The sequence below is a fragment of the Hyla sarda genome, chromosome 7, assembly GCF_029499605.1.
Source record: "Hyla sarda isolate aHylSar1 chromosome 7, aHylSar1.hap1, whole genome shotgun sequence".
Classification (NCBI taxonomy): Eukaryota; Metazoa; Chordata; class Amphibia; order Anura; family Hylidae; genus Hyla; species Hyla sarda.
In genome coordinates, this window is record NC_079195.1 from 81,311,010 (window position 1) to 81,338,090 (window position 27,081).

At 44.9% G+C, this 27,081-nt stretch overlaps 1 protein-coding gene across 1 annotated transcript; it reads left to right on the forward strand.

Annotated features, from left to right (window-relative positions):
• Positions 1-4,074: 4,074 nt before the first annotated feature.
• On the forward strand, positions 4,075-7,857 carry EGR2 (early growth response 2). Its single transcript, XM_056529234.1, has 2 exons — positions 4,075-4,445; positions 5,039-7,857. Exons 1-2 carry the CDS (start codon positions 4,274-4,276, stop codon positions 6,181-6,183), a joined length of 1,317 nt encoding a protein of 438 aa, XP_056385209.1. The 5' UTR covers positions 4,075-4,273; the 3' UTR covers positions 6,184-7,857.
• The last annotated feature ends 19,224 nt before the right edge of the window (positions 7,858-27,081 follow it).

Here is a 27,081-nt window from a genome sequence, read left to right on the forward strand (position 1 = left end):
TTCCCCCTACACATCCCTTCCACCCCGCAGCTTGAATGCCCTCATTGATGAAGCTGCTCCCCACAATGCTTGGCATCCACCTGCAGGAGCACCCTCACTGGTAAGAGGAGCACCCTCACTGGTAAGAGGAGCACCCTCACTGGTAAGAGGATAATATCACTACTCCACATTTGATTTCCAGCTTCCAGTCTGCACATCATGCAGCTTGCATTCGTTTCCACACATTTAGGACTTTCATGTAGTATTTATAACATTCTAAGAATATATATATATATATATATATATATATATATATATATATATATATTTATTTATTTTAATGTGTAAGAATGCAGCTATTTACTGTGAGTCTTACACCAAAAACAACTGCAACCTACTTCTTTTATTTAATCCGTGATAAGAAAGAATTCTCCTATACACAAACACTGTGCTATCCCCGCTCCTTCCAGCAGGTGGCGCACAAGTTGAAATAAACTTTTATCCGACTACAAGGAGATATTTTATCCAGTGTTTAAAATAACGATTGGTTTATATGGGGTAAAAGAAATGTTCCCGCTGATTCCTAAGATGGAATAAATTGTATTATACACAGTAATGTGGACTTTGTGTCACTATAGACCAGTCTTCTCCAACATGTGGGTCTCCAACTGTTGCAAAACTACAACTCCCATCATGACCGAACAGCAGGCATAATAGAAGTTGTAGGTTTGCGACAGCTGGAGAGCCATAGGATGGGGAACACTGCCATAGACCTCTATGGGGATTGGTAATAAAATCTGGTAAGGAATGGCAATGTCCCAACAAACCTGCATCATATTTACACCCTCAGACAGTAAATATTCTGCCTCTACTGATACATCAGCCCATAGATTAAAATATAGAATGTTTTGTTTTAGACACTATTTAGTATGGATGAGATCGTGGAGATCACATTATTATTATTTTACTTTAGACACATAACACATGTACAATAAATATACAGACACACAGGAGCAAATCCCCTGCACAAAACAGAAGTATTAAGTAGCTGGAATCCATATAAATACAGACTCCCCACCTCTCCCCTTCCCCATTGTCCAGTATGTGCTGGATGTGGTCGAATCTGTTCTTTATAGATTTACATGGTTTAGAGCTGTTATTTATAGTGTTTTATTCGGTTTAGTGCTGTTATCTATGGTGTTTTATTGGGTTTAGTGCTGTTATCTATGGTGTTTTATTATACTGAGATTAGAAATGATGACCGGGAAAAAGAAAGGGATGGGTAAGAAAAGAATAAAATGTCAGTATGCCACATAGTAATGTTATAGGTGCATAATATTTATAATATAATATTTATTTATTTATGTCTTGTATCTCTCATATCTATTCCCGATCTTATATTTCCCATCACTTTTTATCTGAATCTCATTTTTATCCCATTGTTTCACCTACATATCTATCTCGACTGCTTCTATGTACAGTATCTATTTATCTATCTATCCATCCTCAGTATATCTATCTATCTTGTTTATTTATTTATTTTTTTATTCATTCATTTATCACTATGTAAAGTATCTATCTATCTATTTATTTATCTATCACTACGTAAAGTATATATCTATAGTATCTATCTACATCAGTGTTCCCCAACCTGTGTCTCTTCAGCTGTTGCAGAACTACAACTCCCATCATACCCTGATAGCCTAAGGCCACAAGTTGGGAAACACAGATCTAAAGTATCTCTCTGTCTTCTATCTATCTATATCAATCTATCTATCTATATCAATCTCTCTATCTCATATCTATCTATCCATCTATCTCTCATATCTATCTATCTCATATCTATCTTATATCTATCTATTTATCTTATATCTATCTATCTATTTATCTATCTATCTCATATCTATCTATCTATCTATCTCATATCTATCTATCTATCTATCTATCTATCTCATATCTATCTATCTATCTATCTCATATCTATCTATCTATTACCTATCTCATATCATATCCATCTATCTATTTATCTATCTCAGTGTTTCTTAACCAGGGTGCCTTCAGCTGCTGCAAAACTACATCTCCCAGCATACCCAGCATGCTGGGAGATGTAGTTTTGCAACAGCTGGGGACACTCTGGTTGGGAAACACTGATCTATCTATCTGTATACTAAAAATCCACACTGAACACAAAGCATTCCAATGTGTTACTAAGGCTTCTTTCCTATCCTATGGTGAAGGATGATGGTTATCAGGGGATGCTGGCACTTGTAGTACTTGGCATCCTATCCTATGGTAAAGGGTGATGATTTTATATGTGATATCTAGCAGGGGATGCTGGCACTTGTAGTACTTTGCATCCTATCCTATCTTGAAGGATGATGATTGTATATGTGATATCTAGCAGGGGATGCTGGCACTTGTAGTACTTTGCATCCTATCCTATCTTGAAGGATGATGATTGTATATGTGATATCTAGAAGGGGATGCTGGCACTTGTAGTACTTGGCATCCTATCATATGGTGAAGGATGATGATTGTATATGTGATATCTAGCAGGGGATGCTGGCACTTGTAGTACTTGGCATCCTATCCTATGGTGAAGGATGATGGTTGTATATGTGATATCTAGCAGGGGATGCTGGCACTTGTAGTACTTTGCATCCTATCCTATGGTGAAGGATGATGGTTGTATATGTGATATCTAGCAGGGGATGCTGGCACTTGTAGTACTTTGCATCCTATCCTATCTTGAAGGATGATGATTGTATATGTGATATCTAGCAGGGGATGCTGGCACTTGTAGTACTTTGCATCCTATCCTATGGTGAAGGATGATGATTGTATATGTGATATCTAGCAGGGGATGCTGGCACTTGTAGTACTTTGCATCCTATGGTGAAGGATGATGATTGTATATGTGATATTTAGCAGGGGATGCTGGCACTTGTAGTACTTTGCATCCTATCCTATGGTGAAGGATGATGATTGTATATGTGATATCTAGCAGGGGATGCTGGCACTTGTAGTACTTTGCATCCTATGGTGAAGGATGATGATTGTATATGTGATATTTAGCAGGGGATGCTGGCACTTGTAGTACTTTGCATCCTATGGTGAAGGATGATGGTTGTATATGTGATATTTAGCAGGGGATGCTGGCACTTGTAGTACTTTGCATCCTATGGTGAAGGATGATGGTTGTATATGTGATATCTAGCAGGGGATGCTGGCACTTGTAGTACTTGGCATCCTATCCTATCTTGAAGGATGATGGTTGTATATGTGATATCTAGCAGGGGATGCTGGCACTTGTAGTACTTGGCATCCTATCCTATCTTGAAGGATGATGGTTGTATATGTGATATCTAGCAGGGGATGCTGGCACTTGTAGTACTTTGCATCCTGACACGGTCCAGTACATGTAGACCCCGGTTTCCCTCTGCTGTAGTTGTGCAGTGCCCTGCCTGTATTCTGTGCATGCTGTGACGTAGCAGCTGTCCATTCTATCTGTAGACTTTCTGTAGCTGTGGCTGGAAATGTAGCAGCCGGGGCTTCTTTCCAGCAGTCACTGGGATTCCGTGAGTGAGAAGTTGCGGTCAGCGCATCTGCCAAGAGCAGTGAGTAGGTTTATTACAGTACAGCCCGGTCTGTGAGGTGCCGGAACTGGTCTATATATGGCCGGGGGAGGGACCGTCTGGGCCGGATCCTGGCCTTATTAGGTGTGGACCGGAATCCGCCGTACAGGGGATGCGGCGCCGTGCTCAGCCGCCGTATAATACCCCGCTATCCCGCTCCTCCCTGTGACATATGGCGGCTCCGGGGCCCCGATCACGTCCTCAGCTCTCCCGGGGCCCGCGCTCTCCCCGCTCTAACAAGCGGCCCCATTCATCGCTCCAGTGCAGAACAAAGCCACGCCCATTTCTCCATTCATAGAACGGCAAATCCCCGTGATGTCACGCCCGAGGCGGGGCAAACCTTCCCTGTTCCTGTCCATATATGGTCCGTGACGTCACGGGCATTCAAAGCTCCAGAATAAATACTTTAGAAGGCACACTTTCTATTTAGTGCAATTGATTAAGAGCTCCAGCACAGGACACTGTTCTCTATGACCACACTACAGCAGTGACATGTACACATGCTGCTTCTAGCTACACTCCTCATTGACTTTTGGATGGGATCTCAGAGTTATAAGGGAGATTTTAAGGAATAATCTGATTTTTTTTTATTTTTGTATTTTATTTATTATTGTAATTTTTTTTGTAAATCTGTCAATCTGGGGCTGTTAGCTGATGACATGATGACTGCCAAAACTGTAGAGAAAATCCCAGTGACTATTGGTGGATTTGTGCATCAGATGCCAGATGCTATTTATCCTGTGGATGAGTCGTCTTTACCCACCTCTGTTACTATCTTCCCTAATGTTGATATGGGAGGACCCTATGAACAGATGAGCAGTATCTCTGGAGGTAAGAGCAGCATCCTCACCATCACTACTGCCCCCTCCCTTGTGTTCCTGGAGTTTTAGGATGTTCTTTATATCTTATTTTATCTACTGCAACATTTGTTGATCATGAAATGTAACATTGTAGCTATGAAGCCAATTGTGCTGTTGGGAATGGATACTGTCACTAAATAGTGCTACAGTGTTTCCCAACCAGGGTGTCTCCAGCTGTTCATGCCCGGACAGCCGTTGCTCATGCTGGGAGTTGTTTTGCAACAGCTGGATGCACCCTGGTTGGGAAACACTGAGATATGATAATACAAGGTGTTGGATCCTGGTGTCTTGGAGTTCCTGTACTATACATCTGCTGTCAGGATAACCTGTTACATAACACATGAAGTGGATACTTTTTGTTTGTAAATAATGAAGGTCGTGTTATGATTTGGCATCTGTATTACACCAACCTGTGGCTCCTCAGCTGTTCCAGAACTACAAGCCCCCACAGCCGAATTGTAGTTTTGCAACAGCTGTGGAGCCACAATTTGGGCAGCACTGACCAATGCACGTGTGTATACACTTCCCATTATACTCAATTGCCTTGTTTCCCCACTTTTCTAGATGGCATGATCAATGTGGACATGAATAGTGACAAGAGATCCCTGGATCTGTCCTACTCCAGCTCCTACGCCCCTGCTCCTCGCAACCAGACCTTCACCTATATGGGCAAGTTCTCCATTGATCCCCAGTACACCGGGGCCAGCTGGAATCCAGAGGGCTTCTTTAATATTGTCAGTGCCGGCATCCTGGGAGTGACCCCCTCTTCATCTTGCTCTACAACTTCTTCCAACGCCTCCTCCGTGTCTCCCAACCCTCTGTCCAACAGCCTGAGCTGCAGCATGGCACACAGCCAGAATGACCTGGAGCACATGTACTCCCCCCCTCCATACTCCTCCAGCTGTGCAGAGATCCCAATGTACCCGGACAACTCTGCCTTCCTCAGCACCTCCTCTGGCACCTCACTCTCATACCCACCGCCTTCTTACCCTTCTCCAAAGCCAGCCTCAGATGGTACCATCTTCAACATGATCCCGGAGTACCCCCCTCTCTTCCCCAACCCATGCCAAAGAGACCTGCACCCCATGACTGATCGCAAGCCCTTCCCATGCCCCCTGGAATCCATCAGAGTGCACCCACCTCTCACTCCTCTATCCACTATCCGCAATTTCTCCCTAGGAGGCGCCACCACTAATGAGGGCACCCGGCTGCCCAGTGCCTACAGCCCCCCAAACCTCCCCTTAAGACCTATCCTCAGACCTAGGAAGTACCCCAACCGCCCCAGCAAGACCCCCGTGCACGAGAGACCCTACCCCTGCCCGGCAGAAGGATGCGATCGCCGCTTCTCCAGATCTGACGAACTGACCAGACACATCCGCATCCACACCGGCCACAAGCCTTTCCAGTGCCGCATCTGCATGAGAAACTTTAGCCGCAGCGACCACCTGACAACCCACATCCGCACACACACGGGGGAGAAGCCTTTCGCCTGCGACTACTGCGGGAGAAAGTTCGCCCGCAGCGACGAACGCAAGCGACACACCAAGATCCACCTGCGACAGAAGGAGAGGAAGAGCTCTGCGAGCGGAGCCAGCGCGCCACCTAGCGGCAGCACAGGGAACGAGCGCTCTCTCAGCCTCAGTCCTTGTTCTGCTGCCTCCTCCTCCGGCAGTGCTCAGATGGGACTGTGTCCTAACAGAACATCCTAGAGCCCAAAGAGACTTCCATAAGGGAATAAGAGAACTGCCATTCCATGGCCAGCACCAGTAATACTGGGACTCAGACTGGAAGCTGCTGGCTCAGGTACTGCCTACAGACACTTGTCCTTACATGTGAGGCAGTGTGGGAAGCCAAGGTGTACAATGTGTTGTGGAGAGTGCTTGTCCTGTGTTACATCACAGTATTCATTCTGTATTCTTTAGCACTGATCTTATAGGGTACTGCTAACTAGCCAGGGCCCCCTTCTATAAAGACTAGCACTACAGTTCAAGCCAGGGACCTAGTCTACACCTAAAAAGATAAAAAAAAAAAAAACAACAAAAACTGTGACAAGTTCCAGATTAGACGTGCTAAATTTTTTTTTTAATTTCTCACCGATGCGGTATGTTCAATCGAAAAGATTTTCGCCAAATTGGGTGCAATTCTCCATTAGGATGACTTGTAATGTTTCCCAATGTATCCCTGGTATTGTTAGCAGAAGAGAGGTTCATAGTAAGCAATGAGCATCATAAAATGTTCAGCCTTACCCTAAATCGGTGTTTCCTAATTTGTGGCTCTCCGGCTGTTGCAAAACTACAACTCCCATCATGCCCTGACAGCCTTCGGCTGTCAGGGCATGATGGGAGTTGTAGTTTTGCAACAAGCGGAGAGCCACAAGTTAGGAAACACCGCTCTAAACACTTTGTTTTTTTTAAGTCCTACTAACCTGCATATAGTTTACTGTGTGAGGTTTTGATGTTATACTTTCCTGGTTCAGGAAAAAATAAAAGGGACATGGCAACTTTGATAGGTGTCCTAACATTGGGAGACACCTGAAGTAGCCATATACCTGTGCACTTTATCCTCATCATGACTGCTCTGGGCAGGCGGTGTGATATGAAGGGGTTACGTTTGCATCTCCTTGCCCTAATGTGTTGTTTTACAATTTAAAAAAAAAATAATCTTTTTTTTTTTTTTTTAACCCTTTGGTACCTGCCGTTTTAACCAATACAGTGTGATTAACGCAAGTGCCATCGAAAAGTTGCCAAAAGTTTGGATCAATAATTTTATTTTTTGGCGTATTTTTTTTTTTTTTGTGTGTGTGCAGAAAGTACACTGAGACTGTATTGTTGAGCTGCCTTTTTTTTTTTTAATTTTCCTTTTATTATTATTTTTTTTACAGAGCTCACACCTTTTCAGTAGATACAGTTTGTGATTTGTGTAATAAAAAGAAAGGCTTATTTATTTAATATATGTAAATACAGGCTCGTATGTTAGGAAAGCATGCCGTTGTCTTATAACAGTGTTCTTGGTGCCTTGTATAATGTGGACCAGTGTCGTCCCCGTCCCCCCACACACAAATGTCTGCATGTATATATAGGTTGCCTTATCGAAATGAGAAAATACGGTCCCATGCCACTCATAGAGCTGTACATAACTGCCAGGTTAATATTTGGGAATTTTTTTTTTAGAATCTCTATTTTTGTACGCACTATGTTTTGTGACTCCAAAAAAAAGTGTTCACTTTGTAGTACGGATTTTCGACGTGTACAGGCAAATGGTACTGTTGGGACTGGACGATGTACGCCTAACTGAGAGACTTTAAAAGGTAGTGTTAACTTTATTAAAAAAAAAATAAATAAATAAAAAAAAAAAAAAACCCAGCCTCTAACTGGAAATTAAAGAGTGAGATATACTCAAAGGGTGTCTGTAAATAAACACTTTTCAGATATACAACTGTCTTTGAGCGTTTTTTTAAGGTTAGCGCAAAAGTCTAGGAGGAAATATCTCTTTGGATGAAAAAGTTGCAAAATATTTGCGCAAACGACTTGAATGTAGTGGGGCATGGATAGTTTAATTTTTATTTTTTTTGCAGTGGATGGTGGTTTATCAACTGCAACTTTTTTTTAAATGGTTGCAAAAATTTTAGCGCAAACGCGGTAACATTTGTGCGCCATCTCACGCCAGACCGAACCACACTTAGAATGTCTTTATCTTAGCTACTGTGCTATTTATGAAGGACATGCACCTCATTGGTAAATATGGGGGAAGCGTACAAGACGTACACCCAGGCCAAGAGGGGGGTAGAACAAACTCGATTGACACAGACAATGATAAACTTGCTTGTGAACAAGACAATGGGGGGATTTATCATTGTAGGTGAATGATTTTTGGAAATCTTTATTTTGTTGGGTGCTACTGTGTACAGGCACCAAATGTACTAAATGGTCGTAGGGCATTTGATACATTTTGTGCAGGTGCAGACTTCCTTAAATGTCACAGCAGTGCACCAATTTCTATGGTTTACTCATTGCACAAATATCTGCGACTTTTAGACCCACTGCACAAAAGTCTACGACTGAAAAAAACAACAATAAAAAAAAAAAAAAAAACTGTGCAAAACCCAATATCCTGTACATAGCTGTAGAGCTGCACACAAAGGGACTATGGGTATGTATTATAATATACACTTGTGGGCAAAGCGCCTCCAAGAGATAGAACATATCGGGGTTCCAGTGGTGTAATGTCCAGGTCAGGGATGTCCACAGATGTAAATACTGAAAAATCACGGCAGCACTCCCATTAATGGTTAACAAAAATGGTGTAACTTTATTCCATAGTGAATTCAAAGCCGAATTCATCAGGCTTGCTTGATAAAGGCTACATGGGTAGCTGAAACGTCGCCTTTGAATTCACTATGGAATAAAGCTACACCATTTTTGTTAACCATTAATGGGAGTGCTGCAGTGATTTTTCACTATTTGTATATATATATATATATATATATATATATATATAGGAAAATCAAGGAGAAGCACCATGATCAGGATTCCAGATCCTTCTGGGTGCTCAGCTTCGGGAACAGACCAATTCCCAAATTAATATCGAAGAATAGTAGAAGCGGCACTCCAAAATGCAGTCAAAAAATCATGAGATTTATTCACACAGCTGTGCAAAGCTTTCCACAGATGTGTGAATAAATCTCATGATTTTTTGACTGCATTTTGGAGTGCCGCTTCTACTTTTCTACGATATATATATATATATATATATATATATATATATATATATATAGGAGTCAAGTCCTGAAAAATAAGTGTGGGAAATCCACTCAAGGGCTGGTCCTGCAGAACTTCTGCTACTGGGAACAGTTTTCCTGCTGTGGAAAAAGTGCCGGAACTCAGTTCCCATGTGTTCCTGCAGGACGTAAATGGGCACTGTCAGATACAAAAACTTTTGATATGTTGTAAAGCATGCAAAACCAATAGGTTTTGCAATTGCTTTCATTAGAAAATGTTCTGTATTTCATACTGAAAAAGCCAGTCAAGAACTGCCCCCCCCCCTCCCCCGTCTGTTGGACACATACTAGTCCTGCTGTGTCCATGCATCATCACCTATGTCATGGACACACTTCCTTGATTGACAGCTGTGAGCGCAGGGCTCACACCTGGAGGAAACATCCTCCCACTGTCAGCTTGTGTCCCGTTACTGTCAGTGAGGACAAGCTGGGAGTTGTAGTTTTGCTAATGCTAGGGGAGAGGTGAGCAGACAGCATACTGAGGGAGGGGGCGGAGACCTGCACAGTGAGACCACACCCCCTTCCTTTGAGAGGAATTCAGACTAGTGAGATAAATTAAAAGTGTAATAAAAAAATTAAATAAAGGTGCTAGGCCATAAAAATTGGATGTACATGGTCAGGATTAGGTACTGAGTGATACATAAAAAAAAAATTTTTTGTTAGATCTGACAGGTACGCTTTAAGTCCTGTACATATATATATATATATATATATATATATATATATATATATATATATATATATGTGTGTGTGTGTGTGTGTGTGTGTAAACCAAACTTACCCCAGGGCAACAAGGGGCCCAACAATACAATTATCCAAATCCCTGGGCCATGGCCCGGGGTGAAAAAACCCTCAATATGTAACACCTAAAACATCACTTTTATTGTGCAATATTAAAATGTATGATCCCAACAAAAATTGGTTAAAACTTATCACCAACTAGCCAAATGGTCTAAATATAAGTTTATTGTCACTCCCTGGATTAAGTCTACGGTTCTGCAGTGACCGCCATTGCCACTATTGCCACTTGAAAACGCCGTGGTAGCGGCAAAACATGTAGAGGCCGGCAATAGAGTTATATATACATATATATATATATATATATATATATATATATATATATATATATATTTATATTCAAAGTTTTTATTTTCAAATAACATACAAAACATAACATAAGCAAATGAAAAGGGATTTTTGTGTACAGGTTTGACAACTATTGTTTTTGTGGACAATCTATGTGAAATTTCTTTTGGCTTCATTCACACGTACAGTATCCTGCGCAAATTTGATGCACAGGCTTTGATGCTGCAGAGTTGATGCTTCGTTAATTCATTTAGTTTTCATTGAACTCCGCAGCATAAAATCTGCAGCTTCATATCCTGCACTTCAAATATGCACAGGATACTGTACGAGTGAGCAGGCCCTTAGGCTTCCACAGATGAGCGTATTTCATGTGGATTGTACTTCTGTATTATGAACTGACAGCTGACCTGCGTCCGTAATACATATGACAAAATGTTCATAAAATAAGCTCATCTGTGCATATAGCTAGGCATATAGCACGATTTTTACCAGGTGCCTTTGGTTCCCCTATACCAGTGATGGTGAACCTATGGCACGCATGCCACAGGTGGCACGCCGAGCCCCCTCTGTGGGCACGCAGCCATAGTTCGCCATCAGCCCATTTGGGACATTCCTGTGTCCTGAAAGATCTTTTCGGGACACAAGGATGCCCCAGTTACCTTTCTGCGGCCCCGCGTTAACTTTAAAAACGCAGGGGCCGCCGGGAGGTAGCGCACGCAGGGACGTCACTGATGTCCCGTGCGTGCGCCCATAGCTACAGCAGAGCAATGCGGAGCAGCGAGGAGGAGGACGCGCGCGCATGGTAAGTTACCTGTAAGTTGTACGTCATCGTCAGTGTTCCGACCACCACTCCTCTGGTCTCGGGACCTGTAGGCCATAGCAGTAGATTGTGACCCCGGAACGGAGGAGCGGTGGTCGGAACAATGAAGTGGGGCAGTACACAGGCATACAGCCTCCAGCCATACATTGTATATGGCTGAAGGCTGTATGTCTGTGGGGGTGCTATACTGCACCTAATGTGGGGAACTACAACCTAATTTGGGGAACTATACTGCACTTAATGTGGGGAAACTGTACTGCACCTAATGTGAGGGAACTGTACTGCACCTAATGTGAGGGAACTATACTGCACCTAATGTGGGGGAACTATAGTGCACATAATGTGGGGGAACTATACTGCACCTAATGTGGGGAACTACAACCTAATTTGGGGAACTATACTGCACCTAATGTGGGGAAACTGTACTGCACCTAATGTGAGGGAACTGTACTGCACCTAATGTGAGGGAACTATACTGCACCTAATGTGGGGGAACTATACTGCACCTAATGTGGGGGAACTATACTGCACCTAATGTGGGGGAACTATACAGCACCTAATGTGGGGGGAACTACAACCTAATGTGGGGGAACTATACTGCTAACCTAATGTGGGGGAACTATACTGCCAATCTAATGTGGGGGAACTATACAGCACCTAATGTGGGGGGAACTACAACCTAATGTGGGGGAATTATACTGCCAACCTAATGTGGGGGAACTATACTGCACCTAATGTGGGGGGAACTACAACCTAATGTGGGGGAACTGTGCTGCCAATCTAATGTGGGGGATCTACAACCTAATGTAGGGGAACTATACTGCACCTAATGTGGGGGGGGAAATACAACATAATGTGGGGGAACTGTGCTGCCAATCTAATGTGGGGGAACTACAACCTAATGTGGGGGAACTATAAACTATCAATTAAAAAAGAAAAAACTAGTTTGGATCATTGAAATCTGTTGTTGTGTTCTTCTTTTAAAACAAAAGATGTTAATTAGTTATGGCAACTGTATGAGTTGTTTTTTCTAAACTTAAACCTCAGTATTCTGATTTAATTGTTGTGCTGGTACTTTGAGGGAAAAAAAGTTGGCGTGCATTACGGTTTGGGAACTCGGGCTCAAAAAGGTTCACCATCACTTTCCTATACAATGCTTTTTAGCCCTGTCTGATTCTCATGGTTAGTGTTAATTGGAAGTCACTTTATATCTGTATGACTTTTAATGTGAGTTTTATAGAAATGCATAGAGAACCACACACTGTAGCTTACCCTTGGTTACAACATATGGATTTTTGCGACTTTTGTGAGGCTTTTGTTTTTGATCATATTTGAAAGTAAACCACCATTTGCAGTGGGCACTTATTCATTATGTGTGACTTTTCTCAGAAAGTCGCAAAAAAGTTGCAGCGGCCGTCCTTTAGACCTACCTAAAACCTACTCTCATTTACTTCAGCCCTGTAAAGCATAAATGGGAACCATGGGCATGGGAGCCGGTAAATTCATCAAGTGGCGTGCGATTTTTGGTGCAGGAAGGTAACATCAAACTTGACTTTTCTGCTCTAAAATAGTACACATACTAGACAACAATTGATGAATTCCCCCACTTATCCCCTATCCAAAGGACAAGGGATAAGATGTCTGATCGCGGCTGGGGACACCCGTGATCTACCTGCTGCACTTGCTTGCTTGCAAGTCTATGGGAGGAGGCTTAAAGGCCGTCACGCCCCCTCCCATAGACTTTCATTGAGGGGACATGGCTGTGACGTCACAAGCAGGGGGTGTGGCCATGACGCCACAAACCTCCCCCCCCCCCCGCATCGACAGTCATCCGGCATGGAACAAAGTTCGCTCTGTGCACTGGATGTCTGAGGTGCCGCAGCCAAGATTGTAGGGGTCCCCAGTGGCGGGACCCCTGTGATCAGACATCTTAGAGAAGATGTCTGGGGGCGGAGTACCCCTTTAAGCTAGGTTTACATCACAATTTTGGCCTTTAGTGAATGCATATGTCTGTAAAAGCTCCCGACGTATACAATAAATGGAGGCTGGATGGAGGCACCCGTCACCCAAAGACTAATATGGGATTTGTTATAGGATCCCTAGTGAGCTTGTAGATGATGAATCTGATTAAATGGTAACAATTATAGCCTATGGGTGACGGATGCCACTATTAGGCATCATCCATACACTATAATGACATCCCTTTAACAGGTTTGTCATTAAAAGGTCCTGAAAAGTTAATGATTTATGCCATATGCTAACATAGTATGTGTTTAAAGGGAAAAACACATACTATGATCATAAATCATAAGATTTTAGCATATATAACGCGTAAGTATTCCCCTTGGCAATACTAACCTTGTCCCTCTTCTCCGGCTGTAATCCCGCCCCCTCAGCGTGATTGACAGCCTGGCTATGGCCCATGTAATCGATCTGCTGTCATTCAAGCTAAGGGTGCATGATTACAACCAGAGCCAATGGGACCAGGTAAGTATAGCTCCCCGCCCAGGGGACTACTTATGGGGCAGATGGGGGGCACTTTCTAACTTGGTATCTTCACCATCCCAATCAGGAAAGTCTCCCGGGGATGGTGAGGAAGAAGATTTTACCATACACAATGCTTTGCCACACGTTATAAATGGTAAAATCTTATGACAGGTTTTGACAGCTCTATTTGATGCTCAGAGCTGCAGACATAGGCTGATATCTGGGAACAAAGATGCAGGCAAGAAACTGGAAGCTTGTGATCGCACTGTCGATGAAGGGGATAAATCCAAAGTAATAATAGAAATATTTATTGTATAATCATGTGCACGCAACGCATTTCAAAACCATCCTTTTTTTAAACAGGACGCCTGATGAAAAAAAAACGGATGGTTTTGAAATGCGTTGCGTGCACATGATTATACAATAAATATTGCTATTATTACTTTGGATTTATCTCCTTCATCGACAGCGCGATCACAAGCTTCCAGTTTCTTGCCTGCATCTTTGTTCTCTATTGTCTTCACGCTCATCTAGTTAGCGTAAGAAGCCGCTGCAGTCGATCATACCCTATTGCCATTTCGAGCGTTGTGCCTTCCCAGCACAACTTAACCAGGTGAGCAAGTTTCCTACAAGATCTTTATCACTCTGGTATCACCATTGATTCCACACAGGGAGCGCTCCGTGTCTGTTCTGTTTTCTATAGGCTGATATCTGATATCTAAGACATGAGCTGATATCTGCCTAAACAACCATCTGTCCACATACAATGTCAAATGTTGTCAAAGTATGTCTAGATCTACACTTTGACAGTAGTTAAAGGAGATGTCCGGCGCAGACTTTTTCTATTCTGTCCTGCCCGGGCTGAAAAAACAAAAAAAACAAACTTTCACTTACCTCCATATGTTCTCCCGGAGCTCCGCAACAGCTGATCGGTCGGCTGGGCTGTTTGCTTCCTACTTCCTTTAGCCCGGTACGTCACACGGAGCTTCAGCCTATCACCGGCTGCAGCGATGTCCCACCCCGGCTGGTGATAGGCTGAAGCGCCGTGTGACGTAACGGGCTAAAGGAAGTAGGAAGTAAACAGCCCGGCCGAACGATCAGCTGTTGCGGAGCTCCGGGAGAACATATGGAGGTAAGTGAAAGTTAGTTTTGTCTTTTTTTGCAGCCCGGGCAGGATGGAATAGAAAAAGTCTGCGCCGTATATATCTCCTTTAAATAGTTGAGTAAACCAAACAAGTTATGTAATGTCTCGCTCTGACCGTACACAAAGAGTTAAATGACTCTAGTTGGGCTGGAGCTGCTTGGAGCTGACCTGTGTCGTCTAGGTGTGGTTCTCAGCTCTGCTACCTATCTGGAAGGTGTATCCCTGATAACCTGCCTATATAAGCTAGGCGCAGTAATCAGTTCATTGTCTGTGAAAGGTTATACCTTAACTGACTCCTCCTGCTTAATGGATACCTGCTTGTTTATTGATCTTTGGCTTTTCTCTTGACTCTTCTCTTGCTCTGAGTTCCTGGTACTGACCTTGGCTAGACTGACATTGATTTGACTGTGTGTGTGTCTTAGTGTATCTCTGTTAGTTTGTGTGCCTCCAGCTGTTCTCTGACTCCTACTGTTTTTGTATTTTATTATTTTAAAAATACTGCCCCAACTCTTAGCAGGGAGGGTTTGCCATCATGGTTATCGATCCGTCACTTAGGGTGGATAGGCAATAGGTAGGGACAGTGCCTGTGGGTGAGGTAGGACTTCACTGTTCCCTGCCCATACGTGACAAGTTATGTGAAGTAGAACCATGAATATGAATAGGAAAATGGCAGTAAACGGATGTAGCAGTGAGACAAAAGTTAGGGTAAGATTACATTTTTTTGCAATGTTCAGCATATATTTTGGTCACCTGTGAAAAAGGGATGCGAACATATGTTGCAGTTTATGGCCAGTAGGCCCAGCCAAACACAGACAACGAGTGACACGATTGGCTCATTTTCTGAGCTTGGCTGCCTGTGCTTTTCAGTCCCACAAAATAAAGGTATCCATTAGGGGAATCAGCCAAACGTGTTACTAGTTGACTAAATTTAGCTAATTAAACTCAATGGGCCCACTGTCTGTACATTATAATGTATGTTGACATCCTTTTTTGACACGTTGCTGATGTAAATGCTTAATGGACATTTACTTGTGGCTTTCAACATACGATTGCAATGTTGCGCACCAACAGTCATGACTAATGATATTGATGGTGGTTGGGCAGTCATGACTAAGGATGTTAATGGTGTTTGGGCAGAACTGTTTGTCGCGATACCTTCCCAGGTGGCAATGCAACTACAATCACAATCATTAGCAGATATAGCAGCATTCCATCACAATCTTATGTTGTGCGGCCATATGTTGCTGTGTGGTCCTAGGCTAAAAAGATGGAGTTCACATTCCTTTTAGGGGCATCAGAACTACAGAACTATGGACAAGATCTCAATCCACAACAGACTGTTGTCACGATTCGGCTAGCTGGTTGTGGATCCTCTGTGTCAGCGAGGGATTGGCGTGGACCGTGCCAGTGGACCGGTTCTAAGATGCTACTGGTGTTCACCAGAGCCCGCCGCAAAGCGGGATGGTCTTGCTGCGGCGGTAGCAACCAGGTCGTATCCACTAGCAACGGCTCAACCTCGCTGACTGCTGAGAAGGCGTAGGACAGAAGGACTAGGCAGAGGCAAGGTAAGACGTAGCAGAAGGTCGGGGCAGGCGGCAAGGTTCGTAGTCAATATGGATAGCAGGAGATCTGGAAACACAGGCTTTGGACAACACTAAACGCTTTCACTGGCACAAGGCAACAAGATCCGGCAAGGGAGTGCAGGGGAAGTGAGGTAATATAGCCAGGGAGCAGGTGGAAGCTAATTAGGCTAATTGGGCCAGGCACCAATCATTGGTGCACTGGCCCTTTAAGTCTCAGAGAGCTGGCGCGCGCGCGCCCTAGAGAGCGGAGCCGCGCGCGCGCCCTAGAGAGCGGAGCCGCGCGCGCCAGCACATGACAGCCGGGGACCGGGATGGGTAAGTGACTTGGGATGCGATTTGCGAGCGGGCGCGTCCCGCTATGCGAATCGCATCCCCACCGGCAATGTCAGTGCAGCGCTCCCGGTCAGCGGGTCTGACCGGGGCGCTGCAGAGAGAGAGACGCCGTGAGCGCTCCGGGGAGGAGCAGGGACCCGGAGCGCTCGGCGTAACAGTACCCCCTCCTTAAGTCTCCCCCTTTTTTTGTCCGGCAACTGCTTCACATGGGACGAGGACACCGGGAGTGATTGTAGGGTTTCCTCAAAGGCAGGCAGTACAGCAGGAGTGGGAGTGGGGAGGGAGGGCAGAGGGTGAAGCTTGGCACGGGGCAGGGTGTCACCAGGACGGGGGCCATGAGGAGGCACGGCACAGTCCTGATAGGCCTTGGGGAGACAAGGTGTAGGAGGAGGCACTGAGGCTTGCCTGACGGGACTGGGAGGAGAGGAGAGGCATTTCTTGTGGCAAGCAGAGCCCCAATTCTTGATCTCCCCGGTGGTCCAGTCAAGGGTGGGAGAATGATGCTGGAGCCATGGCAGACCGAGGAGGACTTCAGAGGTGCAGTTGGGAAGGACGAAAAATTCAATATTTTCGTGATGGGGTCCAATGCACATTAAGAGGGGTTTTGTGCGGTAACGCACGGTGCAATCCAATTTAACTCCGTTGACCGCGGAAATGTAGAGCGGCTTGACGAGACGGGTCACCGGGATGCAGAACTTATTCACCAAAGACTCCAGAATAAAATTTCCAGAGTCCAAGCAGGCCACGGCTGAGAAGGAGAAGTTGGCAGAAGGAGAAATCCGCACGGGCACAGTGAGACGTGGAGAAGCAGATTTCGTACCAAGAGACGCCTCACCCACGTGAGCTGGGTGCGTGCGTGCGTTTCCCAGACGTGGAGGGCGAATAGGGTAATCCACCAAGAAGTGTTCGGTACGGGCACAGTACAGACAAAGATTTTCTTCCCTACGGCGAGTCCTCTCTTCCTGGGTCAGGCGAGACCGATCCACTTGCATAGCCTCCTCGGCGGGAGGCACAGGCATAGATTGCAAAGGATACTGTGGGAGAGGTGCTCAGAGATCTAGGTCTTTTTCCTGGCGGAGCTCCTGGTGTCTCTCAGAAAAACGCATGTCAATGCGAGTGGCCAAATGGATAAGTTCTTGCAGGTTGGCAGGAAACTCTCGTGCGGCCAGCACATCCTTGATGTTACTGGATAGGCCTTTTTTAAAGGTCGCGCAGAGAGCCTCGTTATTCCAAGATAATTCGGAAGCGAGAGTACGAAATCGGATGGCGTACTCGCCTACTGAAGAATTACTCTGGACCAGGTTCAGCAGGGCAGTCTCGGCAGAAGAAGCTCGGGCTGGTTCCTCGAAGACACTACGGACTTCAGCGAAGAAGGACTGGACTGTGGCTGTGGCAGGATCATTGCGGTCCCAGAGCGGTGTGGCCCAAGACAAGGCCTTTCCAGAAAGAAGGCTCACTACGAACGCCACCTTAGACCGTTCTGTAGGAAATAGGTTCGACAACATCTCCATATGCAGGGAACATTGAGACAAAAATCCACAGCAGAGCCTAGAGTCCCCATCAAATTTATCCGGCAGGGACAAGCAGAGGCTGGGAGCGGCCAGTTGCTGCGGAGGAGGTGCAGGAGCTGGCGGAGGAGATGGTTGCTGCTGTAGCAGTGGCAGAAGTTGCTGTAACGTGGCAGTCAACTGCGACAGCTGCTGTCCTTGTTGGGCAATTTGCTGCGATTGCTGAGCGACCACCGTGGTAAGGTCAGCGAGACTTGGCAGCGGCACCTCAGCGGGATCCATGGCCGGATCTACTGTCACGATCCGGCTAGCTGGTTGTGGATCCTCTGTGTCAGCGAGGGATTGTCGTGGATCGTGCCAGTGGACCGGTTCTAAGATGCTACTGGTGTTCACCAGAGCCCGCCGCAAAGCGGGATGGTCTTCTGCGGCGGTAGCAACCAGGTCGTATCCACTAGCAACGGCTCAACCTCGCTGACTGCTGAGACGGCGTGGGACAGAAGGACTAGGCAGAGGCAAGGTCAGACGTAGCAGAAGGTCGGGGCAGGCGGCAAGGTTCGTAGTCAATATGGATAGCAGGAGATCTGGAAACACAGGCTTTGGACAACACTAAACGCTTTCACTGGCACAAGGCAACAAGATCCGGGAAGGGAGTGCAGGGGAAGTGAGGTATTATAGCCAGGGAGCAGGTGGAAGCTAATTAGGCTAATTGGGCCAGGCACCAATCATTGGTGCACTGGCCCTTTAAGTCTCAGAGAACTGGCGCGCGCGCACCCTAGAGAGCGGAGCCGCGCGCGCCAGCACATGACAGCCGGGGACCGGGACGGGTAAGTGACTTGGGATGCGATTCGCGAGCGGGCGCGTCCCGCTATGCGAATCGCATCCCCACCGGCAATGTCAGTGCAGCGCTCCCGGTCAGCGGGTCTGACCGGGGCGCTGCAGAGAGAGAGACGCCGTGAGCGCTCCGAGGAGGAGCAGGGACCCGGAGCGCTCGGCGTAACAACTGTAAAGTAGGCATGTTTTACTATTTCCACACAGTGCCTAAATCTAGCATTTAGGAGTTTTTGTTGTGATTTGGGGTCAGCAATATGTTGTATCCTCTAGGTATGGTGCAGTTGCTTTTTTCACATAATCTAAAACATTCCAAATGTTCCAAAAATTAATAAACACCACCAAAATGCTTGTGTAAACCAATTTATACCTGTACTTTCAAGGAAATCAAGCAGTACTCCTAAGAACCAGTTACACTGCATTTCTTTCATCATCTCAAACTATAACTAGAACCATGTAGGATGTGTAGAAAACTCTTCTTTTCAATGTGATCATCTATGGAACAGTTTGAAGTGGTCACAAACCACAAGCACTTTCTTGTTGCCCACGGGGGCCAACTCATCTATTCTTCACAGACCTCAACCATGTTTGGAACAAAAGTGCTGAATAATATGAGATTAGTAATACCTTTGTTTCCATTCATAATGCTTAAAGCCAGGTATAAGATGATGGTAAGGGTTTATGCACTCGGTGCGGATGGGTTGACAACTGAATCGAAAACCACAAACTGCATGCATAGTTTATTAAGTAGCGCATTTTTTCCAATTGCGTTTTTAAAATTTTTTTTTTTTTTACAGCTGTGGTTGTGATGTTATCACTCCTTAGTAGAACGAAAGATGGCACTCACCACATAGCGTTGCATTTTTTCTAGCATAGTTATGGATGTGTTTTTTTTCCAGTTGTGAGGAAGCAGATTTGTTTTTCTACAGAAGTTCAGTGTGGTGTCCACACATGTGAAACTGTGGTTTTGATGCTATTCTCAATGGGGGAGATTTATCAAAAACTGTGCAGAGGAGTTTTGCAGTTGCCCATGGCAACCAATCAGATCATTTCTTTCATTTTGAAAGAGACCTGGGAAAAATGAAAGAAGCGATCTGATTGGTTGCCATGGGCAACTGGGCAACTTTTCCTCTGGACAGGTTTTGATAAATCTCCCCCAATGTCTTTGAGTGGTCCAGCCAGAACCCAACCAAACATCGCTGAAGAGAACTGAAAATGTCTGCCCACCGACAGTCTCTGTCCAATGAAATAGAGCTTGAGAGGATCTGCAGAGAAGAATGGCATATATTCTCCTTATCCAGGTGTGCAAACCTTGTGACATCATATCCAAGAAGACCGAAGGCTGTAATCCCTACCAAACTTGCTTCACCTAAGTACTGAGTAAAGGGTCTGAATACTTATGTCAATGCAATATTTTAGTTTTTCCAAGGATTTTTTACATTCTGTTATCCTTTTTTCATTATGGGATCTTCAGTGCAGAATGATGGGGAGAACTTGATTTTTATTTTATTTTATCACAAGGCCGCCACGTAACAAAAATATAAAAAAAGGAAATAGGGTCTGAAGACTTTTGGAATGCAGTGTACGTTAAGGAAATGTTACAAATCTTATCCACAGATTGCAGAACCTTTCAGAAACTGTGAGTTGTGATACAAACTGTAAAATCCTTTTTTTTATTGCAAATTTTCTCTGGGGCTTTTACTGCTTTTAATGCAGCAGGGCAGAAATCCGCCGTGAACTGCACCACAATCCAGAGCAGAATCTGCATGTGAATTTTGCGATGGATTCACTGTGTATTGTGGATTTACCTGGAGACTATATTGAAATGGTGTAAAATTTGCATGTTCCACCGTAGCTAGGACCGCTCAGAAATGCCCCATGTTAATGGACCACCAAGCATTTAGTGCTAAATCGCAAGCGCTACCTATGGCTGTGTAACGACCAGGACTGACAGGTGAACATGTTCATGTCTTATATAACATTTATCACTTGTCATCCTTAAAGAGGTACTCCACTGCCCCAGCTTCCAACATTTAGCTCCAAATGCTGGGTGCGGGCTACGGGGGTCGTGATGTCACGGCCACGCCCCTCGTAACATAACACCACGCCCCCTCAATGCAAGTCTATGGGAGGGGCGTGACAGCCCACACTGCATCGTTCGGAACTAAATGTTCCAGACGCTGGGGCAGTGGAGTACCCCTTTAAATCAACAACAAAGTCTTGACAAAATGATGTAGCTTTTTTTAACCCCTAAATTATATACATTTAGATGACTAAACAAGAAGTGGCGGGGGTCAGAGATCGGAACAGTCAGTAATGTCACTTGCATTTCTACCAAGTAGTTATAGCCTTTTAAAGAAATACATGTGCGGCACAAAAGTGCATCTGAAAACACATAATCAGGAGAAACATAAGCAACAGCTTAATAAGCAGACAGAACTTCAGGAGACATATCTGTTATATGGCTGCGCTGCTTCTGCACTTAGATAAATTACTGACAAGTGACAATGTGTGAAGTGCCACCGACGTGTGTGATCACAGGTTTCTGGATGCATACAGGATGTTATTTGGATATAGATAAGAAGCAGAAGTAGAAATTTGACTCAAGATTAGTAATGGATATGTGGTGTCAGGGGGGTGCAATGCAGGGCAGATGTTGTAACCCTAGAAATAAATGTTATTAACCCCTTCTAGTCGTGACGCTAGGGCGTGGTTTAGCCTTAACCACCGGAAGGTAAAACCGCTTGTCCTGGGCTAGGCACAGGGGCAATGAAGACACTGACGCCAAGTTACGGACGAGGGTAGACAGGTGATACAGTCTATGATGTACAGCCGATATCCCAAGGAGGTGACCAGTGACACAGGGGGACCTCGCAGGCTTGCTGGGACTTGCAGTATGTAGAGACACTTTAGTGCAGGGCACAGTGACCATACAGTGACACCCCCCTCGATCTACGATGACCTAGACATTCGATCATTTCAACATACGATGGCCTCTCAGAGGCCATCGCATGTTGAAGGCAGCATCAACATGCAATGCTTTTGTATGTTGGGGCCATCGCATAAACAGCTATCCGGCTGCAAAGACTGCTTCAGCTGCCACCGGATAGCCGTTTATGGTGCCCCGTGTGGTCCGGTGATGATCACCTACCTTTCCTCGGGGCTCCGGTGTGTCCTCTTCGGGATCCCCTGCATCGTCGACGCACTCCTTCGTCGTCATCACGTCGCTGTGCACGCCGTCCCGTCATCCAATAGGAGCGGCGTGCATAGCGACGTGATGGCGGCGACGGAGAACGAGGATGCCGGGGAAGCAGAGGCCTTGCCGGAGCGGCGGGGACACTCCGGGGACGCGGTGACAGCGATGGAAGGCGAAATCCAGGGCAGCGGTGACGAGCGGTGACGATCCGGAGCGGCGGGGACACGTGAGTATAACCTCCAATACCAGTGGTCTTCAACCTGCGGACCTCCAGATGTTGCTGGGCTGTCCGGGCATGCTGGGTGTTGTAGTTTTACAACATCTGGAGGTCCGCAGGTTGTAGACCACTGTCCTATACTTTACATTGCACGGATCCCTTAACATACGATGGTTTCAACAAACGATGGTCCATTTGGAACGGATTACCATCGTATGTTAAGGGATCACTGTATAGAAGACTTGACTGACTTGACAATTGACATGAAGATGACTTTGAGCTTACTTGAGCTGACTTATGGCTGCAGACTTTAGGCTTAAAGAGGTACTCCGGTGCTTAGACATCTTATCCCCTATCCAAAGGATAGGGGATAAGATGCCTGATCGCATGAGTCCCGCCGCTGGGGACCCCGTGATCTTGCACGCAGCACCCCGTTTGTAATCAGTCCCCGGAGCGTGTTTGCTCCGGGTCTGATTACCAGCGACCACATGGCCGGCGGCGTGTGATGTCACGCCTCCGCCCCAGTGTGAGGCCACGCTCCGCCTCTCAATGCAAGTCTATGGGAGGGGGCATGACAGCTGTCACGCCCGTAGGCTTGCATTGAGGGGCGGAGCGCGGCGTCACACGCTCCGGGGACTGATTACAAACGGGGTGCTGTGTGCAAGATCCCGGGGATCCCCAGTGGCAGGACTCCCGCGATCAGTCATCTTATCCCCTATCCTTTGGATAGGGGATGAGATGTCTAAGCACCGGTGTACCCCTTTAAGGCCTCCAATGCTCTGGACACTGCACTGGACCTCAGCAGGAATAGCAAGAATGCTGGAAGAGAGAGATTGCATCCCCTCCCCTGGTTTTATAGGGGGTCTGTGCAAGGAGCCCATAGGTCACTTGGGGGGTCACCTGGTTACTAGTGCCTCCTGGGTAACAATCACATGGTAACAGCTATTAAAGAAACAGTACATTTTATTATACAACTTATGTACATAGGGGATAACACATAAAGGGGGTCCTGGGGACATTAGAGACTCTGCCTGACAGGGCAGGAAACGTACAGGGACACAAACATTAAACATTCTTATCATAGACACTTGTGGACTGGTACTTACAGTAAATGCTACAGCCCTAATGTAAATATAGACATGCGTACACTTTTTATTATGGTGTTAGTTACCTATGTGTGGTACATAACTTTTATGTGGGAAACTTATCCCTATACTGTTGTCCTGGCGGTGAGGTAGTAATGACGCCCCTCAGGACTGGGTCAGGATACCTCCAATAAAAATTGCCAGACACAAAAACACTGTACACTTTGACCTTGATGTACAAACAAGTTATATACATTTACCACAATATTACAACAATTATAGCCCGTTAGCACAAGTGTTGACTTGTGCAGATAAATAAGCAAAAATATATTACTATATATACACATAGGTACATTGTTTGCTGTCTGGGCATGCTGGGATTTGTAGTTTTGCAACAGCTGGAGGGCTACAGTTTGGAGATCACTGTGCAGTGGTCTCTAAACTGTGGCCCTCAAGATCTTGCAAAACTATAACTCCCACCATGCCCAGACAGCTGCCCAGTGTGCCTCCAGCTGTTGCAAAAGTAAGGTCTGTCAGGGCATGCTGGGAGTTGTAATTTTGCAACAGTTGGAGGTTTGCCCCCCCCCCCATGTGAATGTACAGGGTACATTCACACAGGCAGGTTTACAGTGAGTTTCCTGCTTCAAGTTTGAGCTGCAGTAAATTTTCCGCCGCAGAGCAAACTCCTAGCAGGAAACTCGCCGTAACACGCCAGTGCGAATGTACCCTAAAAACACTACACTACACAAAGGGTAAAGTACTACATATACACCCCCTTACACGGCCCCCCCAATAAAAATGAAAAACATATCGTACGGCAGTGTTTTCAAAACAGAGCCTCCAGCTGTTGAAAAACAACAATTCCCAGCATTTCCAGACAGCCACTGACTGTCCAGGCTTGCTGGGAGTTTAGAAACAGCTGGAGGCACCCTGTTTGTGAATCACTGGTGTAGAATACAGCTATGTCCACCCCTATGCAATCCCTAATTTAATCCTCAAATGCGCATGGTGCTCTCTCACTTCGTATTTCAAGGAAACAGTTTAGGGCCATATATGGGGTATTTCTGTACTCAGGAGCAACTGCCTTACAAATTTGGGGGGGCTTTTTCTTCTGTAAAAAATTAAACATGTTTACACTAACATGCTGATGTCGCCCCATACTTTTTATTTTCACAAGAGGTAAAAGGAAAAAAAGACCCCCAAAATTTGTAACATAATTTCTCCTGAATACGCAAATACCCCATATGTGGACATAAAATGCTCTGCGGATGCACAACAAGGCTCAGGAGTGAGAGCGCACTATGTGCATTTGAGGCCTAAATTGCACAGGGGTGGCTGATTTTACAGCAATTCTGACATAAACGCAAAAAAAGAAATACCCACCTGTGACCCCATTTTGGAAACTACACCCCTCACGGAATGTAACAAGGGATATAGTGTGCCTTAACACCCAACAGGTGTTTGACGAATTTTCGTTAAAGTTGGATGGGAAAATGAAAAATAAACATTTTTAACTAAAGTGCTGGTGTTACCCTAAATTTTTCATTTTCACAAGGGAAAATAGGAAAAAAAAGCCCAACAAAATTTGTAACCCCATTTCTTCTGAGTAAGAACATACCCCATATGTGGACGTAAAGTGCTCTGCGGGCAAACTACAATGCTCAGAAGAGAAGGAGCACCATTGGGCTTATGGAGAGAAAATTTGTCAGGAATTGAAGGCCAATGTGTGTTTACAAAGCCCCCCGTGGTGCCAGAACAATGGACCCCCTCCACATGTGACCCCACATTTGAAGGGTGTAGTTTCTAAAATGGGGTCACATGTTGGGGAGGTCCACTGTTTTGGCACCACGGGGGGCTTTGTAAATGCAAAAGACCCCCGACTTCTATTCCAACCAAATTCTCTCTTCAAAAGCTCAATGGCGCTCCTTCTCTACTGAGCAATGTAGTGCGCCAGCAGAACGCTTGACATCCACACATGGGGTATTTCCATACTCAAAAGAAATGGGGTTACAAATTTTGGGGGGCATTTTCTCATATCACCGCAGCATTTTAGCGGAAATTTTTTTTTTTCATTAACACATCCGAATTTAACGAAAAGTCGGCAAACACCGGTAGGGTGTTAAGGGTCACTGGACCCCTTGTTAAGTTCCTTGAGGGTTTTAGTTTCCAAAATAGTATGCCATGTGTTTTTTTTTTGCTGTTCTGGCACCATAGAACCTTACTAAATGCGACATGCCCCCCAAAAACCATTTCAGCTAAATTTGCTTCCCAAAAGCCAAATGTGACCCCTTCTCTTCTGAGCATTGCAGTGTGCCCACAGTGCACTTGACGTCCACACATGGGGTATTTCCATACTCAGAAGAAATGGGGTTACAAATTTTTGGGGGGGCATTTTCTCCTATTACCCCTTATAAAATATGGAAAAAAAATCATTTACACATCCAACTTTAACGAAATGTCATCAAACACCTGTGGGGTGTTAAGGCTTGTTACGTTCCTTGAGAGGTGTAGTTTCCAAAATAGTATGCCATGTGTTTTATTTTTTGCTGTTCTGGCACCATAGGGGCTTCCTAAATGTGACATGCCCCCCAAAAAACATTTCAGAATAACTCACTCTCCAAAATCCCATTGTCGCTCCTTCCCTTCTGAGCCTTGTAGTGCACCCACAGAGCACTTGACATACACATATGAGGTATTTCCTTACTCGAGAGAAATTGGGTTACAAATTTTAGGAACATTTCTCTCCTTTTACCCCTCGTAAAAATTCAAAAACTGGGTCTACAAGAACATGCGAGTGTAAAAAATGAAGATTTAGAATTTTCTCCTTCAATTTGCTGCTATTCCTGCGAAATATCTAAAGGGTTAACAAACTTTTTGAATGTCATTTTGAATACTTTGAGGGGTGCAGTTTTTATAATGGGGTCATTTATGTTTTTTTTTTTCTAATATGAAGGCCCTTCAAATCCCCTTCAAAACTGAACTGGTCCCTGAAAAATTTCGATTTTGAAAATGTTGTGAAAAATTGTTGCCGAACTTTGAAGCCCTCTGATGTCTTCCAAAAGTAAAAACTTGTCAACTTTATGATGGAAACATAAAGTAGACATATTGTATATGTGAATCAATATATAACTTAATTGGAATATTCATTTTGATTATAAGTAGAGATGAGCGAATTTACAGTAAATTCGATTTGTCACGAATTTCTCGGCTCGGCAGTTGATGACTTATCCTGCATAAATTAGTACAGCTTTCAGGTGCTCCGGTGGGCTAGAAAAGGTGGATACAGTCCTAGGAAAGAGTCTCCTAGGACAGTATCCACCTTTTCCAGCCCACGGGAGCACCTGAAAGCTGAACTAATTTATGCAGGATGAGTCATCAACTGCCGAGCCGAGAAGTTCGTGACAAACATTTACTGTAAATTCGCTCATCTCTAATTATAAGCAGAGAGCTTCAAAGTAAAAAAAAATGCTAAATTTTCATTTTTTTAAATCAAATTTTGGAATTTTTCACCAAGAAATGATGCAAGCATCGACGAAAATTTAC

Bases quoted from the DNA above. Each gene is read 5' to 3' on its own strand.
- EGR2 (XM_056529234.1), top strand. From the start codon at position 4,274: ATGATGACTGCCAAAACTGTAGAGAAAATCCCAGTGACTATTGGTGGA. The intron at 4,446-5,038 runs GTAAGAGCAGCA...CCACTTTTCTAG, and splicing joins GATGAGCAGTATCTCTGGAG to ATGGCATGATCAATGTGGAC.